General features: G+C 36.5%; 1 protein-coding gene across 8 annotated transcripts in view; it reads left to right on the top strand.

Annotated features, from left to right (window-relative positions):
* RALGAPA1 (Ral GTPase activating protein catalytic subunit alpha 1) overlaps positions 1-23,293 on the top strand; it is a 259,309-nt gene that overhangs the window by 195,599 nt on the left and 40,417 nt on the right. For all 8 annotated transcript variants that reach the window (XM_049899503.1, XM_049899496.1, XM_049899501.1 and 5 more), the window contains 2 exons: positions 11,569-11,692; positions 17,274-17,429. In XM_049899503.1, coding sequence (XP_049755460.1) covers positions 11,569-11,692; positions 17,274-17,429 — 280 coding nt within the window. The remainder of the gene's footprint in view (positions 1-11,568; positions 11,693-17,273; positions 17,430-23,293) is intronic.

Below are 23,293 nucleotides of genomic sequence, written 5' to 3'. Positions count from 1 at the left end.
GGGCAATCATACAGACTGCTATGCTGGGAATGACAACCTGAAGAGAAATGGTGTTGTGTTCAGCTTCAAAAAGAACGTTTCGAGATCTATCCTGAAGTACAATGCTGTCAGTGATAGGATAATATCCATACGCCTGCAAGGAAAACCAGTTAATACGACTATTATTCTAATTTACACACCAACCGGTAGGGCCAAAGGTGAAGAAATAGAAGATTTTTATCAGCTGCTGCAGCCTGAAATTGATCGAACATGCAGTCAAGATCCATTGATAATTACTGGTGATTGGAATGCAAAAGTTGGAAACAAAGAAAAAGGATCAGTAGTTGGAAAATGTGGCCTTGGTGATAGAAACAGTGCCGGAGATCGAATGATAGAATTTTGCAAGACCAACAACTTATTCATTGCAAATACCTTCTTTCACCAACATAAATGGTGACTATACACATGGACTTCGCCAGATGGAACACACAGAAATCAAATTGACTACATCCGTGGAAAGACCCACCCACTGCCGTCGAGTCGATTCCAACTCATAGCGACCCTATAGGACAGAGTAGAATTGCCCCATAGAGTTTCCAATGAGTGCCTGGTGGATTTGAACTGCCAGCCTCTTGGTTAACAGCTGTAGCACTTAACCACTACGCCACCAGGGTTTCCAGATGGAACACACAGAAATCAAATTGACTACATCTGTGGAAAGAGACCATGGAAAAGCTCAATATCATCAGTCAGAACAAGGCCAGGGGCCGACTGTGGAACAGACCATCAATTGCTCATATGCAAGTTCAAGCTGAAACTGAAGAAAATCAGAGCAAGTCCACGAGAGCCAAAATATGACCTTGAGTATATCACACCTGAATTTAGAGACCATCTCCAGAATAAATTTGACGCATCGAACACTAGTGACCGAAGACCAGACGAGTTGTGGAATGACATCAAGGACATCATCCATGAAAAAAGCAAGAGGTCACGGAAAAGACAGGAAAGAAAGAAAAGTCCAAGATGGATGTCAGAGAGACTCTGAAACTTGCTCTCAAACGTCAGTCAGCTAAAGCAAAAGGAAGAATTGAGGAAGTAAAAGAACTGAAGATTTCAAAGGGCCTCTCGAGAAGACAAAGTAAAGTATTATAATGACATGTGCAAAGAGCCGGAGGTGGAAAACCAAAAGGGAAGAACATGCTCGGCGTTTCTCAAGCTAAAAGAACTGAAGAAAAATTCAAGCCTCTAGTTGGAATAGTGAAGGATTCCATGGGGAAAATATTAAACGGAGCAGGAAGCATCAAAAGAAGATGGAAGGAATACACAGAGTCATTATATCGAAAGGAATTAGTCAATATTCAACCATTCCAAAACGTGGCATATGATCAGGAACTAATGGTACTGAAGGAAGAAGTCCAAGCTGCTCTGAAGGCACTGGTGAAAAACAAGGCACCAGTAATTGAAAGAATATCAATTGAGATGTTTTAACAAAGTGATGCAGCGCTGGAGGTGCTCACTCGTCTAGTCCAAGAAATATGGAAGACAGCTTCCTGGCCAACTGACTGGAAGAGATCCATATTTATGCCTATTCCCAAGAAAGGTGAGCCAACCGAATGTGGAAATTATAGAACAATATCATTAATACCACATGCAAGCAAAATTTTGCTGAAGAGCATTCAAAAATGGCTGTGGCAGTATATCAACAGGGAACTGCCAGAAATTCAGGCTGGATTCAGAAGAGGACGTGGAACCAGCAATATCATTGCTGATGTCAGATGGAGCCTGGCTGAAAGCAGAGAATACCAGAAGGATGTTTACCTGTGTTTTATTGACTGTGCACAGGCAATTGACTGCGTGGATCCTAACAAATTATGGATAACTTTGCAAAGAATGGGAATTGCAGAACACTTTATTGTGCTCCTGAGAACCTTTACATAGATCAAGAAGCAGTTGTTTGGACAGAGCAAGGGGATACTGATTGGTTTAAAGTCAGGAAAGGTGTGTATCAGAGTTGTGTTCTTTCACCATACCTATTTAATCTGTATGCTAAACAAATAATCTGAGAAGTTGGACTATATGAAGAAGAATGGGGCATCAGGATTGGAGGAAGACTCATTAACAACCTGCATTATGCAGATGACACAACCTTGCTTGCTGAAAGTGAAGAGGACTTGAAGCACTTACTAATGAAGATCAAAGACCACAGCCTTCAGTATGGATTGCACCTCAACATAAAGAAAACAAAAATCCTCACAACAGGACCAATGAGCAATATCATGATAAACGGAGAAAAGATTGAAGTTGTCAAGGATTTCATTTTACTTCAATCGACGATCAACAGCCATGGAAGCAGCAGTCAAGAAATCAATAGATGCATTGCATTGGGCAAATGTACTGCAAAAGACCTCTTCAGAGTGTCGAAGAACAAAGATGTCACCCTGAAGACTAAGGTGCGCCTGACCCAAGCCATGGTATTTTCAATCACATCATATGCATGTGAAAGCTGGACAATGAATAAGGAAGACCGAAGAAGAGTTGATGCCTTTGAATTGTGGTGTTGGCGAAGAATATTGAACATACCATGGGCTGCCAAAAGAACAAATCTGTCTTGGAAGAAGTGTGGCCAGAATGCTTCTTAGAGGCAAGGATGGCGAGACTGCGTCTTACATACTTTGGACATGTTGTCAGGAGGGATCAGTCCCTGGAGAAGGACATCATGCTTGGCAGAGTACAGGGTCAATGGAAAAGAGGAAGACCCTCAACGAGGTGGATTGACACAGTGGCTGCAACAATGAGCTCAAGCATAACAACGATTGTAAGGATGGCGCAGGACCGGGCAGTGTTTCGTTGTGTTGTGCATAGGGTCGCTATGAGTCGGAACTGGCTTGACGGCACCTAACAACAATAGCAACAGTATACTTAGAATGGAATTGCTGGATAGTATGTTAACTGTATGTTTAACTTTTTGAGGACCTGCCTTACTTTTTCATTGTGACATCACTTTACTTACCCACCAGCAATGTATGAAGGTTTCAATTTCTCCACATCCTTGTCAACACTTGTTAATATCTGACTTTTTAATTCTAGCCATCCTGGTGTGTATGAAGTGGTATACCATTGTGGTATTGATTTGCATTTCCCTAGTGACTAATGATGTTGAGCATCTTTTCATGTGCTTATTGGGCATTTCTATATCTTTTTTGGGAGAAATTCCTATCCATATCTTTTGTGCGTTTTTAATTGCATTGTCTTTTTATTATTGATTTACATGAGTTTTTCATATTTTCTAGATACAAGTCCCTCATTAGATAAATAATTTGTAAATATTTTTTCCAGTTCTATAGGTTTTCTTTTCATTTCCATGATGGTGTCTTTCAGGGATTGAATTGTGACCCCGCCAAAATATGTGTCAACTTGTCTAGGCCACGATTCCCAGTGTTCTGTGGTTGTCTACCATTTTGTAATCTGTTATGATTATCCTGTGTGCTGTAAACCCTAACCTCTATGATGTTAATAAGGCAAGATTAGAGGCATTATGTTAATGAGGCAGGACTTAATCTACAGGATTAGGTTGTATCTTGAGTCAGTCTCTGAGATATAAAATGATAATCAAGCAGAGAGAAGGGAAACCTCATACCACCAAGAAAAAGGAGTAGGGAGTAAGCCCTTCATTTGGACCCAGGGTCCCTACTGTGAGAAGCTGCTAGATCAGGAGAAGATTGATGACAAGGACCTTTCCCCAGAACCATCAGGGAGAGAAAGCCTTCCCCTAGAATTGTGCCCTGAATTTGGACTTCTAGCCTCTTAAACTGTGAGAGAATAAATTTCTTTATTAAAGCCATCTACTTGTGGTGTTTCTGTTAATAGCGGCCCTAGATAACTAAGACAGTGGTGTCTGACCACAGCAGTTTTTAATTTTGATGAAGCATACTTTTTTGGCTTGTGCTTATGTCACATTCTCAGAATCCATTGCCATATCCATGGTCATGAGGTTTGGCCCTATGATTCTAAGTGTTTTGTAGTTTTAGCTCTCACATTTAAATACTTAATTCATTTTTAGTTAGTTATTGTATATAGTGTAAGGTAAAGTTCCAAATTCATTATTATGTGTATGGCCATCCAGTTGTCCCAGTACTATTCTTTGCCCACTGGGCGGTCTGTCGACCCTTGTTGAAATTAATTCACCACAGTCATGGGTTTACCTCTGGACTCTCAGTTCTGTTTCATTGACCTATCTGTTTGTCATTTTGCCAGTACTACACTGTTTTTATTTATTTTTTTTGCTCTGTAGTAAATTTTGAAATGAAGAAATGTGAGCCCTCCTACTTTGTTCTTCTTTTTCAAGATTTTTTTGGCTATTCTAGATCCCTTGTGATTCCTTATGAATGTTAAAATCAGTTTGTCAGTTTCTGCAAAGAAGTCAACTGGAATGCTGGTAGACATTGTGTCAAATTCTTAAATCGATTTAGGGAATATTGCCATCTTATCAATATTAAGTCTTACAACCTGTGAACATAGGATCTTTTCAAATTATTTAGATCTGTTTAAAATTTCTTTTAACATTTTTTTTTAGTTTTCAGAGTATAATCTTTTTGGCTGCTTCTTCCAGAAATGAACATTAGTCATATTCTTCAGGATAACTAATCATTTTTAAACATACATTGGAGCCCTCGTGTTGCCATGGTTAAGAGCTCAGGCTGCTAACCAAAAGGTCAGCAGTTCAGATCTACCAGCTGCTCCTTGGAAATCCTACAGGGCAGTTCTACTCTGTCCTATAGGATTGCTTTGAGTTGAAATCAAGTTGACAGCAGTGGGTTTGGTTTTTTCTGGTTTGGCCTCATAGAAAGACTTGGGCAGTGTGTCCTCGTCTTCTACGTTTGGAAGAACTTGTGAAGATATTAATTCTTCTTTAAATGTTTGGTGGGATTCACCTGTGAAGCCGCCTGGGCTTTTCTTTCTGGGTAGTTTTTTAATTACTAATTCAGTCTCTTTACTTGTTATCAATCTGTTCAGATTGTCTGTTTCTTTTTGAGTCATTTTTGGAAGCCTGTGTCTTTATAGGATTTTGTCCATTTCATCTAAGTTATATAATTTATTGGCATACTGTTATTCACAGTATTCCTTTATAATTTTTTTCTTTTTTTTTGTAGAATCAATAGTGATACCACTTCATTTCTGATTGTAGTAATTTGAGTCTGCTCGCTTTTTCTTGGTCAGTCTTCTTAAAAGTGGCAAGTTAATTGATCTGTTCAAAGAACCAGCTTTTAGTTTCACGGATTTTCTCTGTTCTGTTTCTCTAATTTTCTCTCTATTATTTTCTTCCTTCTGTTTGCTTTGGATTTAGGTGTACTTCTTTTTCATTGTCTTAAGGTGAAAGTTTAGATTACTAATTTGTGATCGCTCCTCATTTTTAATATAGGCATTTATAGGTAAAAATTTCCCCTAAGCACTGATGTAGCTTCTACAGGTTTTGGTGTATAGTGTCTTCATTTTCATTCATCTCAATATATTTTCTTTTGATTTCTTTTTGACCCATTGGTTATATAGCAGTATGTTGTTTAATTTGCATATATTTGTGAGTTTCCCATATTTCTTCATTATTGATACCTAATTTCATTCCATTGTGGCCAGAAAATATACTTTGTATGATGATTTCAGTCCTTTTAAATTTATCAAGGTTTGTTTCATGGTCTAGCATATGGTCTATCCTGGAGGTTGTTCCATGTGTTCCTGTGAAGAATGTATATCCTGTTATTGTTGGTGCAGCGTTCTACAGATGTCTGTTAGGTTAGTTTATAGTGTTGTTTAAGTCTTCCATTTCCTTGTTGATCTGCCTAGTAGTTTTGTCCATTATTGACAGTGGGGCATTGATGTCTGCAGGTAGTATTGTGGAATTGTCTATGTCCAACTTCACTTCTGTCAGTTTATGCTTCATGTATTTTGGTGCTCTGTTATTAGATGCATATATGTTTGTAATTTTCCTATCATCCTGGTAAATGGACTCTTTTCTAATGATGAATATTCTTATTTATTTCTAATAACATTTTGTTTTTAAGTCCATTTTGTTTGATATTAGTATAGCCACTTCAGCTGTCTTGGTTACTGTTTGCGTGGTGTCTTTCCATCCTTAATTTTTCCATCCTTAATTTCGACTTTATTTGTGTCTTTGAATCTAAAGTATGTCTCAGGTAGACAGCATATGATTGGATTTTTTTGGTATGTCATCATGCAAAACTCTGTCTTTTGATTGGAGAGTTTAGTCGATTTACATTTAAAGTAATTACTGATAAGGTAAGAGTTACATCTGCCATTTTGCTATCTGTGTTTTATAGATCTCATGTCTTTTTGTTTCTCTGTACCTTGTTTATTGATTTTGTTTTCATAGTGTATTTCTTAATGTGATATTTCAGCCTTTAATGAGTTTTTCATGTTTTTGAGTTATCTTCTTGTGGTGTTCCTAGGGCTTAAACGTATATCATAATTTACTAGAATCTGGTATAGATTTACACTGACTTAGTTCCAGTGAAATATAGAAACTGTACTCCTATATAGCTCCATTCTTTTTCTCCCTTTTTTTTGCCATCATTTATAGATATATTACATTTAAATGTGTTTTAGCCCAACAATGCATTTTTATGTTACAGTTTATTATATATAATAATTACTTTATATAATCTTATGTCTTTTAATGAAGCTGAGAGAAGACAGCAGAACATGTATATTTTTAGAGTTTGTTATAGTAACCTTGTTTACCTTTTCTGGTGTATTTAATGCCTTCCTATAGATTTGAGTTATCATCTGGTATCATTTCCTTACCCTAATATAGCTCTGGAGCCCTGGTGGTGTAGCGGTTAAGAGTTCGGCTGCTAAACAAAAGGTTGGCAGTTCGAATCCACCAGCCACTCCTTGGAAACTCTATGGGACAGTTCCACTCTCTCCTATAGGGTTGCTGTGAATCAGAATCAACTCGACAGCAATGGGTAATATAGCTTTGTTCCCACTTGCCTCTTTTGTGCCTTTATTGTCAAATATATTGCCTTTCTATATTGTCATAGGCCCAACAGTACAAATACATAAGTATTCTTTTATGCAGTTCCTTTTTAAGTCAGTTGACAAAAAGAAATATGCAATTATACTGTTTTGTAACTACCTATTAGTCATCTTCTTTGTGTTCCACCTGGCGAGGTCCATGTGTATAGTTGCCATTTATGTTGGTGAAAGAGGGTATCTGCAATGAAGAAGTCATTGGTCTTGCAAAATTCTATCATTCGATCTCCGCGATGTTTCTATCACCAAGGCCACATTTTCCAACTACTGATCCTTCTTTGTCCCCAACTTTCGCATTATAATCACCAGTAATTATCAGTGCATCTTGATTACATGCTTGATCAATTTCAGACTGCAGCAGCTGGTAAAACTCTTCTATTTCTTTATCTTTGGCCCTAGTGGTTGGTGCATAAATTTGAATAATAGTCGTATTAACTTGTCTTCCTTGTAGGCGTATGGATATTACCCTATCACTGACAGAGTTGTACTTCAGGATAGATCTTGAAATGGTTTTTTTGACGGTGAATGCAACACCATTTCTCTTCAAGTTGCCATTCCCAGCAGAGTAGACGGTTGATTCTCTGATTCAGAATGGCCAATACCAGTCCATTTCAGCTCACTAATGCCTAGGATATCGATGTTTATGTATTCCATTTCATTTTTGACGATTTCCAGTCTTCCTAGATTCATACTTCGTACATTCCAGGTTCTGATTATTAATGGATATTTGCAGCTGTTTCTTCTCATTTTGAGTCATGCCACATCAGCAAATGAAGGTCCTGAAGGCTTTACTCCATCCGCATCATTAAGGTCAGCTCTGCTTTGAGGAGGCAGCTCTTCCTCAGTCATCTTTTGAGTGCCTTCCAATCTGGGGGGCTCATCTTCCAGCACTATATCAGACAGTGTTCCACAGCTATTCATAAGGTTTTCTCTGGGTAATGCTTTTGAGAAGTAGACTGCCGGGTCCTTCTTCCTAGTCTGTCTTAGTCTGTCAGCTCAGTAGAAACCTGTCTTCCATAGGTGACCCTGCTGGTATACGAATACAGAAATCATATTGACCACATCTGCGGAAAGAGATGATGGAAAAGTTCAGTATCAGTCAGAACGAGGCCAGGGGCCGACTGTGTAACAGACCATCAATTGCTCATATGCAAGTTCAAGCTGAAACTGAAGAAAATCAGAGCAAGTCTACGAAAGCCAAAATATGACCTTGAGTATATCCCACCTGAATTTAGAGACCATCTCAAGAATAGATTTGATGCACTGGACACTAGTGACTGAAGACCAGATGAGTTGTGGAATGACATCAAAGACATCATCCATGAAGAAAGCAAGAGGTCACTGAAAAGACAGGAAAGAAAGAAAAGTCCAAGATGGAATGCAGAGGAGACTCTGAAACTTGCTCTTGAGCGTCGAGCAGCTAAAGCAAAAGGAAGAATTGATGAAGTAAAAGAACTGAACAGATTTCAACAGGCGGCTCAAGAAGACAAAGTGAAATATTATGATGACATGCGCAAAGCACTGAAGACGGAAAACCAAATGGGAAGAACACACTTGGCGTTTCTCAAGCTGAAAGAACTGAAGAAAAAATTTTAGCCTCGAGCTGCAATAGTGAAGGATTCTGTGAGAAAAATATTAAACGATGCAGGAAACATCAAAAGAAGATGGAAGGAATACACAGAGTCATTATACCAAAAAGAATTAGTTGATGTTCAACCACTTCAAGAGGTAGCATATGATCAGGAACCAATGGTACTGAAGAAAGAAGTCCAAGCTGCTCTGAAGGCATTGGCAAAAAACAAGGCTCCAGGAATTGATGGAGTATCACTTGAGATGTTTCAACAAAGAGATGCAGCACTGGAGGTGCTCACTCGTCTATGCCAAGAAATATGGAAGACAGCTTCCTGGCCAACTGACTGGAAGAGATCCATATTTATGCCTGTTCCCAAGAAAGGTGATCCAGCCGAATGTGGAAATTATAGCACAATATCATTAATATCACACGCAAGCTAAATTTTGCTGAAGATCATTCAAAACGGCTGCAGCAGTGTATCGACAGGGAACTGCCAGAAATTCAGGCTGGTTTCAGAAGAGGATGTGAAACCAGGAATATCATTGCTGACGTCAGGTGGATCATGGCTGAAAGCAGAGAATACCAGGAGAATGCTTACCTGTGTTTTATTGACTATGCAAAGGCATTCAGCTGTGTGGATCATAACAAATTATGAACAACATTGCGAAGAGTGGGAATTCCAGAACACTTAATTGTGCTCGTGAGGAACCTTTACATAGATCAAGAAGCAGTTGTTTGGACAGAACAAGGGGATGCTGATTGGTTTAAAGTCAGGAAAGGTGTGCGTCAGGGTTGTACTCTTTCCCCATATCTATTCAGTCTGTATGCTGAGCAAATAATCAGAGAAGCTGGACCTTAGGAAGAAGAACGAGGCATCAGGATTAGAGGAAGACTCATTAACAACCTGCGTTATGCAGATGACACAACCTTCCTTGCTGAAAGAGATAAGAAGTTGAAGCATCTACTAATGAAGATCAAAGACCACAGTTGGACCAATGAGCAACATCATGATAAATGGAGAAAAGATTGAAGTTGTCAAGGATTTCATTTTACTTGGATCCACAGTCAACAGCCATGGAAGCAGCAGTCAAGAAATGAAAAGACGCCTTGCAGTGGGTAAATCTGCTGCAAAAGACCTCTTCAAAGTGTTGAAGATCAAAGATGTCACCATGAAGACTAAGGTGTGCCTGAACCAGACTGTGGTATTTTCAGTCGCGTCATATGCATGTGAAAGCTGGACAATGAATAAGGAAGACTGAAGAAGAATTGACGCCTTTGAATTGTGGTATTGGCAAACAGTGTTGAATGTACCATGGACTGCCAAAAGACGGGACAAATCTGTCTTAGAAGAAGTACAAACAGAATGCTCCTTCTAAGCAAGGATGGTGAGACTGCGTCTTATATACTTTGAACATGTTGTCAGGAGGAATTAGTCCCTAGAGAAGGACATCATGCTTGGCAGAGTACAGGGTCAGTGGAAAAGAGGAAGCCTCACATCACATGCAACAATGAGCTCAAACGTAACAATTCTAAGGATGGTGCAGAGCTGGGCAATGTTTCGTTCTGTTGTGTATAGAGTCACCATGAGTCGGAACCAACTTGACGGCACCTAACGACAACAACATTATTAATGATCTTTACCAGCAATGCATTCGCTCTCTTTTTGTTTTTCTTGCAATCTCTTTATTTCACTTTCATTTTCAAAAAACAGTTTCTTTGAATATAGAATTCTTGGTTGTCTAGGAAGAATTTTGAATATGTCATCACACTGGCTTCTGGCCTCCGTTGTTTCTTACGAGAAGTCAACTTTTAATCTTATTAGGATTTCCTTGTACGTGATCAATTATTTTTCTCTTACTTCTTCCCAAATTTTCTCTGTCTCCATCTTTTAACAGTTGACTATGATCTGTCTGGGTGTGGGTCTCTTTATTTTACTTTTATTGTACCTGGAGTGAGATAAGCTTATTGGGTGTGTTGATTAATGTTTTAAATCAAATGTGGAAAGTTTACAGCCATTATTTCTTTTATTTATTTATGCTTCTTTCTTTCTCCTCTAGTTCTCCCATTATACGTATGTTGGTGCACTTAACGATGTCTCATTTTCTCTTAGGTTCTGTTCATTTTTCTTCATTCTTTTTTCTTCTGTTCTTCAGATTGTGTAACTTCTGTTGACCAGTCTTCAAAGTCACTGATTCTTCTCCCAATTCAAATCTATTGTTAGTCCTTCTAATAAATTTTTTGTTTCAGTTTTTTTATCTCAGTTTTTTTGTTTGCTTTTTTCTTGTTTGTTGGTGTTTGTTTTGATTTTTGTGTGATACAGTAGTGAAAACATTACTCTGGTTGTAGTATTTGTAAGTCCATGGTTTGTTGTATCAATCTAGGTCACATATAGTGTGTCCTAATTAGCTTGGAAAGCCAAATTTCGTACAAGAAATTTGATTTTATGAACTGTCTTTAATTTCAGAAAGAACTAAAAAGTAAAATGTCTAAGAACTTAGCAGTTACTCCATATAGTCCTATAATATTGGTACATGTATTTCTTCTTCTATATTTTAAGTATCTTAAAGGAGTGGATCATTTGTCACTCACTCGTGTACATCTACTTAGTTCTGAAACACAGTCCCTTTTACTATAGTTCACAGCAGGTGACTTCTTAAATGTTTTATACATTCATACCTATGTGTGCTTCCTGATACCTACCTTCACCCAGCTCAGATAGTAACTTTTTTAAGTTTCTCTCTCCCCAGTCAGAAGTAATCATGCCTTTCTTCTATTGCAAAGTCATTTTTGTAGCTTTTGTAATTTTTGACTTATATTTATGTAACTTGTCCATCTCGCTCCATTGATTATAAAATCTAAGTATTTTTCATCTTTTAATTGCCACATACATTGTACTTATTATTTAATTACCAGATGATTGAATGGATAAATGAATGAATAAATGAATTATGTAATCTTTTGTTTTACAGCCGAGAGACACACAAGATTGCAGTGTTTTATGTTGCTGAAGGACAAGAAGACAAACACTCCATTCTCACTAATAGAGGAGGAAGTCAAGCATATGAGGATTTTGTAGCTGGTCTTGGTTGGGAGGTATTGATTTTAAGTTATACCAAGTATCATTTCAGTTCTGTTTTAGAGAAGAAAGTTATTTTTCTTTCTTCTTTCTACCTTATTTTAGAAGCGTTATTTTAGGAGAGACAACTTAATAATGGGTTTGCTACTGTTTCTGCTTCACATCACATCTCATTGACAAAGATAATAGTGGTTGGAACGTATGAAAGAGTAAAATGGCAGTGAGCACTAAACTCACAGATTTAGAAGATCTGGGTTTTCCTTGCAGCTATGGCCTATAGAGTAGTGGTCTTCCAACTAAGATATGAATACCTTAGGGCTACACAAAGGCTTTTCAGGGATTTTGGGGCCGTGCTTCGTTTTGGCAAAATTAGTTTCCAGATCCTCAACCTCCTACAGTCCTTGCCTCTCATCCCAAATCTTAGATTGCCCCAGAGGGGTTTGGCACCAAAAAAAGAGGTTTGCTCCTGAGAGAGTCCCTTGACAGCAAATCAAGGAATAGAACACATAATATTGTTGAGATAGCAATACCCCAAACTAATCTACTAATTCAGTGCAATCCATATCAGAATCCCAGTTGACTTTTTAGAAGTTGACAAGGTGATTCTAAAATGCATATGGAATTGCAAGAGATCTCTAACAGCCAAAATAATCTTTTAAAAGAAAGACTCATACTTCTGAATTTCAAAACTTAATACAAAGCAACAGTAATCAAGACACTGTGGCACTGGCGGAAGGACAGACATAAAAGTTAATGAAATAGAATTAAGAGTCCAGAAATAAACCCATGATTGTAGTCAAGTGATTTTTGACAAGGGTGTCAAGACTATTCACTGGGTAAAGAACTTTGTTTTCAGTACATCATGCTGGGACAACAGGATAGCTTCATGAAAAAAATGAAGACCCTTACTTCATACAATATACATAAATTAAGTCAAAATGTATCAAAAACCTAAATGTAAGCTACAGCTATAAAAGTCTTAGAACAAACATAGAAGTAAACCTTCATGACTTGGATTTGGCAATGGATTCTTGGAATATGACACCATAAGCATAAGCAACAAAGGAAAAAAATTAGATAAATTAAATTTCATCAAAATTAAAGACGTTTGTGCTTCAAAGGATACTATCAACAAAGTGGGAAGACAGTCCACAGAATTGGAGAAAATAATTGCAAATCATGCATATGATAAGGAATTTGTAATATAAAAAGAACTTACTCAATTCTATAATAAGAACAAAACCAATAAGCAAACCCATTGCCATCAAGTCGATCCTGACTCACAGTGACTCTATAAGGAGAGAGTAGAACTGCCCCCATAGGGTTTCCAAGGTTGGTGGATTCAAACTGACAACCTTTTGGTTAGCAGCCAAGTTCATAAGCACTACACCACCAGGGCTCCAATAAAAAGACATAAAACGCATTTAAAAAGTGGGCAAAGGCTCTGAATGGGACTGTCTCCAAAAAACATATATAAATGGATAATAAACATATGAAAAGATGCTCAACATCATTAGTCATCAGGGAAATGTAAATCAAAACTACGATGAGATGCCGCTTCGCAACCACTAACCAAAAAAAAAAAAAAAACCTATTGTCATCAAGTTGATTCCGACTCATAGCAACCCTATAGGACAGAGTAGAACAGCCCTTTAGGGTTTCCAAAGAGTAGCTGGTGAATTTGAACTGCTAACCTTTTGGTTTGTAGCCGAAGGCGTAACCACAGCTCCACCAGAGCTCCTCACATACACTAGGAAGGCTAAAATTAAAATGTCAGATAACAGGTGTAGGCTAGGATGTGGGGAAATTGGAATCCTTATGCGTTGCTGTTAGGAATACAAAATGATAACAGCTGTTGTGGAAAACAGTGTGGTGGTTCTTCAAAAAACTAAAAATAGAACTACCATTTAAAAAAAAAAAAAGCCAAACTCAGTGCAGTCGAGTTGATTCCAACTCATAGCGACCCTATAGGACAGAGTAGAACTGCCCCATAGCGTTTCCAAGGAGCGCCTGGCGGATTCAAACTGCCAACCCTTTGCTTAGCAGCCATAGCACTTAACCACTACACCACCAGGGTTTCCAGAGCTACCATATGATACAGTAATTCCATTCCTAGGTATATGCCCAAAAGACGTGAAAGCAGAGACTCAAAAAGAGACTTGTACACCAGTGTTCGTTGCAGCACTATTCACAATAGCCCAAAAGCAGAAATAACCTAAATTCCCATCAACAGATGAATGGAGAAACAAATTGTGGTACATACATAAAATGGAATACCATTCAGATAGTAGGTGAAAGGAATCTTGATACGTATAATACAGCATGAATGGAGCACAAAGACATTATGCTGAGTGAAATAAGCCAACCACAAAAGGACAAATACTGTATGACCTCACTTACAGCAAAAGACAAGAAAAGGCAAATGTATAGAGACTGAAGTTTATTAGAGTTACCAGGGGCAGGAGGAAGGGAGAAAGGAGGGTTAACGGTGATGGAAAATCACATTGATTAAGGGTAGGGTTGCACAACTGATTATTGTAATTACTGTCAATAAGTTGTACACCTGTAAAAAGTTGAATTGGCAAAAGTTGTGTGATAAATATATTTACAACAGTGACAAAAAAAGAGTAGCTGCTTATATACAACTAAACAGCTCATGGGGTTAAATTCCTTGGGTTGGAGGTTTAGGGTTATGGTTTCATGGGATATCCCAGTTAATTGGGCTTATTAATAATGTGTTCAGTGCAACAGAGGAAAAAGGACAGTCAGGAAATAGGAGGAGAATATGGAATGTGCGGCTAATTGCCTTCATGAACAACTACCTCCATTGCCTTGAGACAAGAACTGGGTGGTGCCTGGCTACCATTACTGAACATTTTGACCAAAGAGTCTGTAGAAGAAGCCTAATCAAAGGGGAGAAAATGCAGAATAGAATTTTGAATTCTCATGGAGTCCAGACTTTCTGGAGCCATGGAGGCTGGATGAACCCCTGAAACTATTGCCTTAAAACTTTTAACTTAATTGCCTGTAAATCTTAAACCAAAAATAACCCCTAAAATCATCTTACAACTGAACAGTAGTTTAGCTTAACTCGTAAAAAAAAAAAAAGGTCTGCGTTGAGCATGATGCTCTCTTAAGAACTGTCTCTATGGGATCAAACTGACAACAGCAACCCCAAAGATTAGATGGAAACCTTAGGGTGCACTGAGTTTATGTTAATGAAGGAGGACCAACTCAGAAAAGGAAGGTAAGAATAGTTACACAACTCAAAAAATGTAATCGACGTCACTAAATTGAACTTCTGAATTGGTGCATGTTTTGCTGTGTATATTCTCAGCAACAACAACGAAATATCTAAAATTTAAGAAAAAAAATAGTGATTACCAAGTGTTAGAGAGTGTTTACAGCAAAGGAACACTAAACTGAGACTTTCTCCTTACATAATCAGAGACTTGAAAGAAAATTTCCTAGAGAATAAATAACTTACTAAAAACTCAAAACAAAACAAAAAACTACACTGAGACACCATTTTTTACATATAGATTAGCAAAGAACATAAGGTTTGATAATAGAATATGTTTGAGAGGATATGAGGGAAACAGGCAGTCTTATACATTGTTGGTGCAATCTATGAAAGCGATTTGGTAGTTTGTTTCAAAGTTACAAGTGCACATGCCCTTTGACTTACAGCTCCACTTCTGACAATTGTGGACATGTGTTCAGTGATATTCACTGCAGCACTGAGTTTAATAGCAAGAGCGGAAACAGCCTAAATATCCTCCAAGTAGGGGGCTAATTAAATTCTTGCACATCCATAAAATGGACTTCTGTGTAGTCATGAAACTAAAAACATGAGGAAGTTCTTTAGTTACTAATACAGAATGTTTTCCAAGATACATTAAGTATAAAAAACGGTGTGCAAGCATTGTATGTATATCTCATATATATATATAGTCTTAGGCTGGGTTCTCTAGAGGAGCAATACCATCTCAAGAAAATGGCTCATGCAGTTGTGAAGGCTGGCAAGTCCCAGATTCATGGAGGCTTCTCCTGACTCACATGGTTGCGGGGACCGACAAACTCAAAATTGGGAAGTCAGGTGGAATCACACTGTAAAAACCAGAGGCCAGAGGATGAAGAGTCAGTTGTAGAATCCAGAGGGAGCTTTGCCAGAACATCCGTATATATATATATTGGATGCATGCCACACTCCCAAGAAAACCGAATGGTTTTCAACTGGTTAGCTGCTCACAGCAGATCACAAAATAGAGCATGATTACATAATATCTGCCAAACCACTGAGAATCGTGGCCTAGCCAAGTTGACACATAACCTTAACCATCACATGTATGCATGTAAATGTGAATATACTTAAACACAAACACATATAAGAATTTAATGGTGCAGGCATAGAATATTGTTGCAGGATTACGTAAGAAATAGCTTTCTGGGAAGCAGAACTGAGTAGCTGGAAGAAAGAAGTTATGGAAAGGAGAATTTTCATGGTATCCCCATTTGTACCTTTTGAATTTTTAATTATGTAAATGTATTACTTAGTGAAAAAATAAATTTAAAAATATATGAAAGATTTAGACAATGTAATAGTAATGGCATTAAAACTAATCTGTCATTCTGATCAGCCATTAGTAACTGATACTGATATTTCAGACATGTTCTGTTTACACTGTGCAGGGACTTGTTTTATAATTCTTCATTCTATCAGATATTTACATTTTATTATTTTAAAGTATATGCATAAGTGGTTTTCTTTCAGTGGAGAGATTATAGGCGATTTGTAAATTTTCTTTCTTTTTCTTTTCCTATATTTCCCTAATTTTTTACAATGAAGACAAGTTTCTGGCTTCTGTGCATCACACAAGTCCAGAAGATATCTGTTGCAATGAACTTGATATTAACATGTACAACATTTATAATCAGGAAAAAATATATATTTAAAAAGATCTATATACAGATTAATTTATAGTTTTTTAAAGCATTTGGAGGGTAGTTAAGTTCAGCATTTTTATATTTTTGTTCTGGGCTATGATGGGTACTTAGAAACCAAGAAGCCAGTTTTGATGAGTAAATTTGACACACCTAATAAACCATTTTATCAAATTGGCATTACTGTTTTAACTTTTCCCCAAATCATATCCAGTCTTTATTTTTGATATTTGATTTTTGCTCTCTGTCCTTGGTGTCGCCCCTTAGCCTTTATAAACCCAAAAACTACACCGAACCCAGTGCCGTCGAGTCGATTCCGACTCATAGCGACTGTATAGGACAGAGTAGAACTGCCTCATAGAGTTTCCAAGGAGCGCCTGGCTGATATGAACTGCCGACCCTTTGGTTAGCAGTCCTAGCACTTAACCACTATACCACCAGGGTTTCCTTCCTGCTAATTTTGTATCCTCAAATACTTAAGAAAAAATAGTAGTGTGAGGATCAGCTCTAACTAACAATTCTAGATCAAGCATTGGTTAAAAACATGCAAAAGGCTTTTCCCATTGTCTTTTCAAAGTGAGAAATTCAATTGGGTCTTTTTCAGTAGTTTTGAGATTTTGTTGATTAATTTATGTGATTCTTCATTGCTTCTAGGTAAATCTTACAAACCATTGCGGTTTTATGGGAGGACTACAAAAAAACAAAAGCACTGGATTGACCACTCCATATTTTGCTACCTCCACAGTAGAAGTAATATTTCATGTATCAACAAGAATGCCTTCTGATTCTGATGACTCTTTGACCAAAAAAGTAAGTGCTAAGGAAAATAGTGTTTTCAACTTAAAATCCTAGTAATTAACAAAACAAATACATGAAAAAATGTAAGTAAGTGATCAAGCACCATTTCTGTCTCTAGTATGCTACACTTCACCCAAAACTGCCTTTGAAACAGGATTGTTGTAGAGAAAATGATACAAGTGAAGAGCACAGTTTTAATAAAGGATTTGCTTTCAAAAAAAAAGTGAGGGTGTGTCAAATTGAAAAATCTCAGTATGTGTAAATAGATAAAATTCTGTTCCAGTTCCCAAAGTACATGATATTTATACTGACTGAGAAAGACAAAAAAAAATGTAAATTATTACGTATCATTTAAAATGGAGCATATGCTGTACAATAAATTTAAACAAAAAACTAATATGGCAAGTAAAATAAGCATTATTAATTAAAATAAATTTTGCTACCTTCAAATGGATAAGGGATAGGGTGGAATGATTTTGATGGTGCAGGTCTTTTAAAACCTACACCACCATTTTGTTAGCCAGCAGAGGCGCTCAAAAGCATTCATTCCAGTGACCACAGAGATAGATACCTCTGAGTAGTTTTCAACCCATGTTTGATTTTATTAGTGAGAAACATTTTAAAAAGTAAAACCTTTCACAGTGTTTCATAGGTTTCTTTCTTTACCTTCTCCTCATCTTCATCCTCAGTATATTCAAAACTACTGCTAAACATAACCAGATATCTTCAATCATTTTATTTGATACTTTGTTGACTGCTATCAAGCTCTCCCTTTTCATTGTGAAGCTACGAAAACAGCACTATTCACACGTTTTAAAAAGCAGCCTCAGAACTCCTCTCAAATATTTTATAAGGTTGCTTTGACTACCCTTGATGCCTTTTGTACATTTTAGGGTATTGCTAGAATTCGTCAAATAAATAAATGTTTAATGGCTAGGAAAACTAATATATCGTTGCAGATTAGATTGGAATGAGTAGTTGAGGTGGAAGTAATTGGTAAGTATAGGAAAGTATACTCAATAACAAGTATGCTGTAGAGTGCAGCGTTTGCATATAGTGTTTAGAAGTACTAACTGGAATAGTACTCAAATATTGTTCTTTTGTCACTGGTGAAAAGACAAGATAAGTCACACAGATGCTGGTAAGTAGATGGTGAAGGGTTAGATTAGAGTACAGCTTCATGAATACTTCAGTTAAGCTCCTTCTTTCATCTGCTCCTTTTAAATATCTATGAAAAAGTCATATCCAAATTAGAAACAATTATGAGTATAGTTTTAAAAAGGCAAGTAATTTTAATTATTGAGAACTTGGTAGTGACTCATATTTATCATTATCACCTTTTTCATGGCTCCGTGAACACAACTTTTAAACTCCAGAGCAGAGTCTAAAATGAACAGTATCATAGATTTCAGATCTGACAACAGGACAGTGCAAATCATTTGAAGAAGAAAATTATGTCTTAATAATTTTACTTTAGTATATTAAACTTGATAATTATATGGGACTTTAAATTTTATTCCAATAACCTTTGTAGATATATCAAATGACATTTCCCTCAAAACAGCCAAGAGGGTTAGTCCTAAATTATTTAAGAAGTTACATTTAAAATGAATATTTGACAATCCTTTATCATAACAAATGGAGCCCTGGTGGCATAGGGTTTAAGAGCTCAGTAGGACGGGTCTACTCTGTCCTTTAGGGTTGCTATGAGTTGGAATTGACTCAATGGCAACGGTTTTTTTTTTTTTTTTTTTTAATATCGTAACAAAGAAAGTAGGATTTGGAGATGGTAACACTATTTAAGAATTGTTATATGATTGAGTTCCAGTTAAAGTTTTCCCTAAAGTGGTGAAATCCTTTGGTACTAGATTCATCAGAGAGTTTCGAAGGATTAAACCTTGAACACCAGTAGTTTGTTTCATCTGTAAGTTTTGATTTATTTTTCTTTAAGCTAATAATTCTAAATTTTAAAATTATGTGGGAGTTAAGAACGGACTCAGGCAATCACATGGCATAATATTTCAAGGGTTTAATATTGAGATCCCAGAAGTATTCTAACTTTTTTAAGTGCAAGCGTATGTTTATGATTTTCAAAGGTTTATAATGCAAGCATGTATATTATTTTGATTGTTAAGATAATTATACCTATTTATTATTGATGAAAAATATAAAAGCTAGATAAGCTTTTTTATTTAAATAAACCAATTTAAAGGGTTTCTTTGTTTTAGTGAGAAAGTTTCAAAATATCACTGCTTTAAAATGTATAGTACTTATTATATAAAAGTGAACCCTGTCAAAATTGTGGAAAATATGTAATAAAGCAGTATCAAATTTGGAAGGTATACTTATTTTATCAGTTTAAATCAGTAATTTAAATCAGTTTTAAGTAAAATCTCCTCTGTTAAGTCAGGACTAAATTGAAGCAATTTATGAATAATGCAAGTCATGTAATACTCCCTGATACTTTTATTTCCATTCCCCATTAAGAAATGATAGGAACTTTCGAGTCAACAGAAATGGAAGATTTACCTGACCTCATACTTCAGAATAACCAAAAACCAAACCCATTGCCATTGAGTCGATTCCGACTCACAGCGATCCTGTAAGACAAAGTAGAACTGCCCCACAGGGTTTCCGAGGAGTGGCTGGTGGATTCAAATTGCCAGCCTTTTTGGCTAGCAGCCAAGCTCTTAACCACTGTGCCACCAGGGCTCCTACTTCAGAACACGTAGTCTCAATCTTTGTTCATAGAAATCAAAAAAGCTTATAAATACTAATTTTTCTGTATACCAATTTTTCCTTTTTCCTGTTCTCTGTGGCTCTTGTTCTTAATCTGCTCCTCAGCATTTTAGTATGTAAGATTTTTCTAAATAATAGCCTTATATTTTAGCTCTATTATAGTATAAAATTCTCTTTAATAGAAGGTTAAATGTTTAAATTTAATCATAGAAGCCGGTTGTCTTATACCAGTTCTCCTTAATAAAAAAATCACTTTCTGTATTGGTATTTTTTCTCCTGAATTTAATAAATTCCACATTAGTGATAATAAGTTGAGGCCTTGAACATGTGTCCTATTACAAATGAACAATTGAATATCATTAGGTTGTCCCCCTTTTCCTTGTTACATATATCTTTAGGTGTGTTAATCCATTCAGTAGACACATTAATGAGCACTGGTTGAAGTGTAATATTGGAGGAAGTAGGCTTGTTGACCTCAGCATGGAGTTTAATACCTCTAATTAAATTAGATAGTCGACTGTCAGTATAAAGAAATAGCCTTGCCTCTGGCAAGCTAGAATTATTTATGACTTTGGCTCTTTGTTTTAAACTTAATAGGAGAAAATCATTTATATCCATTTTATAGAAACTAATTTTAATCCTAAGTTTGTATTTAAAATATTACATGATGATTTTGTAAATTATTTTAAAACATTTTATTTTCTCAGAATGAGAGGTAAATGTCCTTGACCTATTTAAGCACTTTTATTTCTTGTGAAGAGAAGCTTTTTCAAGGCTCAAGACAGTAGCAGCAGATTTTTTATAACATATACTGTACTTTTTGAACAAATTAACTGAAGATTCAGTCTAGCAAAGTCTCTCAGAAATATTATACCACCATATCAAAAATCCTGATATAACCCCAGTCCAAGCCAACTGTTCTATAAATTACCTCTACCTGAGGAAGACTGATGGAAAATGGTTAAAAATAATTTCCACTTAGCTGAGTTTATTCACCCCTAAAAATCAAAAGTGCTGCAAGCATTGGTATAAAGTGTTCACAGGAGCCTCTCTCATTTCCTCTGTCTCCTTGTTCTAGCCACTTGCTGTTACTCTGCTTCATAGGTAGCTGAATCATCCTTCTAGCAGTTTGATAAAGATCAAGTTGAGATAATTGTAACATACTTAGTTGGACTCTCTAGTCTATCTTTCATTTCCTGGACCCCCCAAAAGAGGGAAAAGAAGTACTTTATTTTCTCTGAAATACTATTAGTGTAATAGACATCATTTCATTTTCTGTCTTGAAATTTGGACACAACAGTTTCACAAATGAATGAGTAATGTAGATCTGCTTGGTCCTATTTTAATTTTAAATCTTTTTTTCTTCTCTTATATAGAAATAAAATTAAAATATATGATGCTTTATGAAGAACTATGCTTAATGCAGCCTGGAAAATTAACTCAAAAAACAAATTTAAGGAATAATAGCAAAACTTTATTTTCATTGTGTCGTTTATCAACTGCATTGATAAAAATGTAGTTAGTATAATAGTTAATAAATGCTGTGAATTTATAATAATGTTCTCAGTTTCAAATATAACTACCTTATACAAAATAATTCCATTTTAATATCATAGATTCTACCCTTACTTAACCTCAATTTCTACAAATATACTCCTGATAACAAGTATAGAGGATAGGGAAACCAGCAAATTTAAATGAGTGAGAGCAAATTTGTCTGAGCACTCTGAGTGGTACAATTTGGATGGAAAAACAGTAGCTTCTCGTTACGTGTGGAATAAAGTTCTATTCCTCACTGTGGCTTTCAGTGCCCTGTGTAATTTGGTGCCTGCCTGCCTACCTCTCTCTTCTGTCACTTTCCTTTTCATTTCCCAGTCAGGCCTCATTGACTGTTGTTATAGCCCTCCAACATGTCAAGCTCGTTCTCTTCTCAGGAGTTATGCACTTATTGTTCTCTCCATTTGAAATGTTCTTTCTTTAGATCATCAGACTTTCTCATTCTCATTGTCCTAGTCTCAAATTCACACGACATTTTCTCAGAGAAACTGCTGCAGACCATCCTAGCTAAAGAAGCTCCCCATCCACTCACTAACATCACATTGTCCTATTTTATTTTCTGTATAGCACCTTTCACCATTTAAAATCGTCCTATTTGTTTTTGTTTTTGTTTTTTTTGTATGTATTTATCTGTCTTCCTCACTAGAATATAAGACTTTAAGGACAAGGCTTTTGTCTGTTTTGTTCACTGCCATATCCCCTGCACCTAGAACCAGACCTATTACCAAACCAAAAACCAAACCTAGTGCCGTCGACTCGATTCCAACTCATAGCAATCCTGTAGGACAGAGTAGAACTGCACCATAGAGTTTCCAGGGAGCCCCTGGCGGATTCAAACTGCTAACCTTTTGGTTAGCAGCTGTAGCACTTAACTACTATGCCACCAGGGCTCATGGATCCAGACCTATTAGTGTTTAATAAATATTTGCTGAATGAGTTACTACAGGTACCCCAGCTGCAAATCAAAAGAACTCTCATCATCATTATCAAAGTACATATATATAAATAATTCCACAATTACAGATAATTCTGTTTTTATGCTGTGTACTATGTAACGATAGAAAAAAAATTTCCAAAGTAAATAATTGTTGTATTATCTTTTTAGTAGTCAGTCAGCAGTATTCATTGAGTACACACTCGGCTAAGGCATGGTACTAAATGCATGGCACTTTAAGAAGATGCAGGGCTTTTAAGAAGCTTTCTTTAATTGCCTAAAATGAATGACTCAGTCAACAAGTAAATGTATGAAAATGTGTGACTATAAGTATGTGCATGAAAGTATATATTTTAGCATGATCGAGGGGTGCATGATAGTGTGTATTTCCCAAGTATGAGTATCTGGGAGGTGGGGAGAAAAATGGAGACTTGAAGCAGTGAGTAATACTTTACTTCAATTTCTAAGTATTTACCATTATCTCCCAAAGTAACCATCTAACCTAATAAATATCTATGCATTCTTCAGCTTTTAGGTCAAGTGCCATTATAGATAAGTTTTCTTTGTTATTTGCATTCAGAAGAGTATATTTAGAGTGCCTGCCTATATTTACAGTTATCCATTTATTGGTTGGTTATTTTACTCT

The sequence above is a fragment of the Elephas maximus genome, chromosome 10, assembly GCF_024166365.1.
Source record: "Elephas maximus indicus isolate mEleMax1 chromosome 10, mEleMax1 primary haplotype, whole genome shotgun sequence".
Classification (NCBI taxonomy): Eukaryota; Metazoa; Chordata; class Mammalia; order Proboscidea; family Elephantidae; genus Elephas; species Elephas maximus.
The sequence above is the reverse complement of the archived record's forward strand: the minus strand, read 5'-3'. Positions and strand labels throughout refer to the sequence as shown.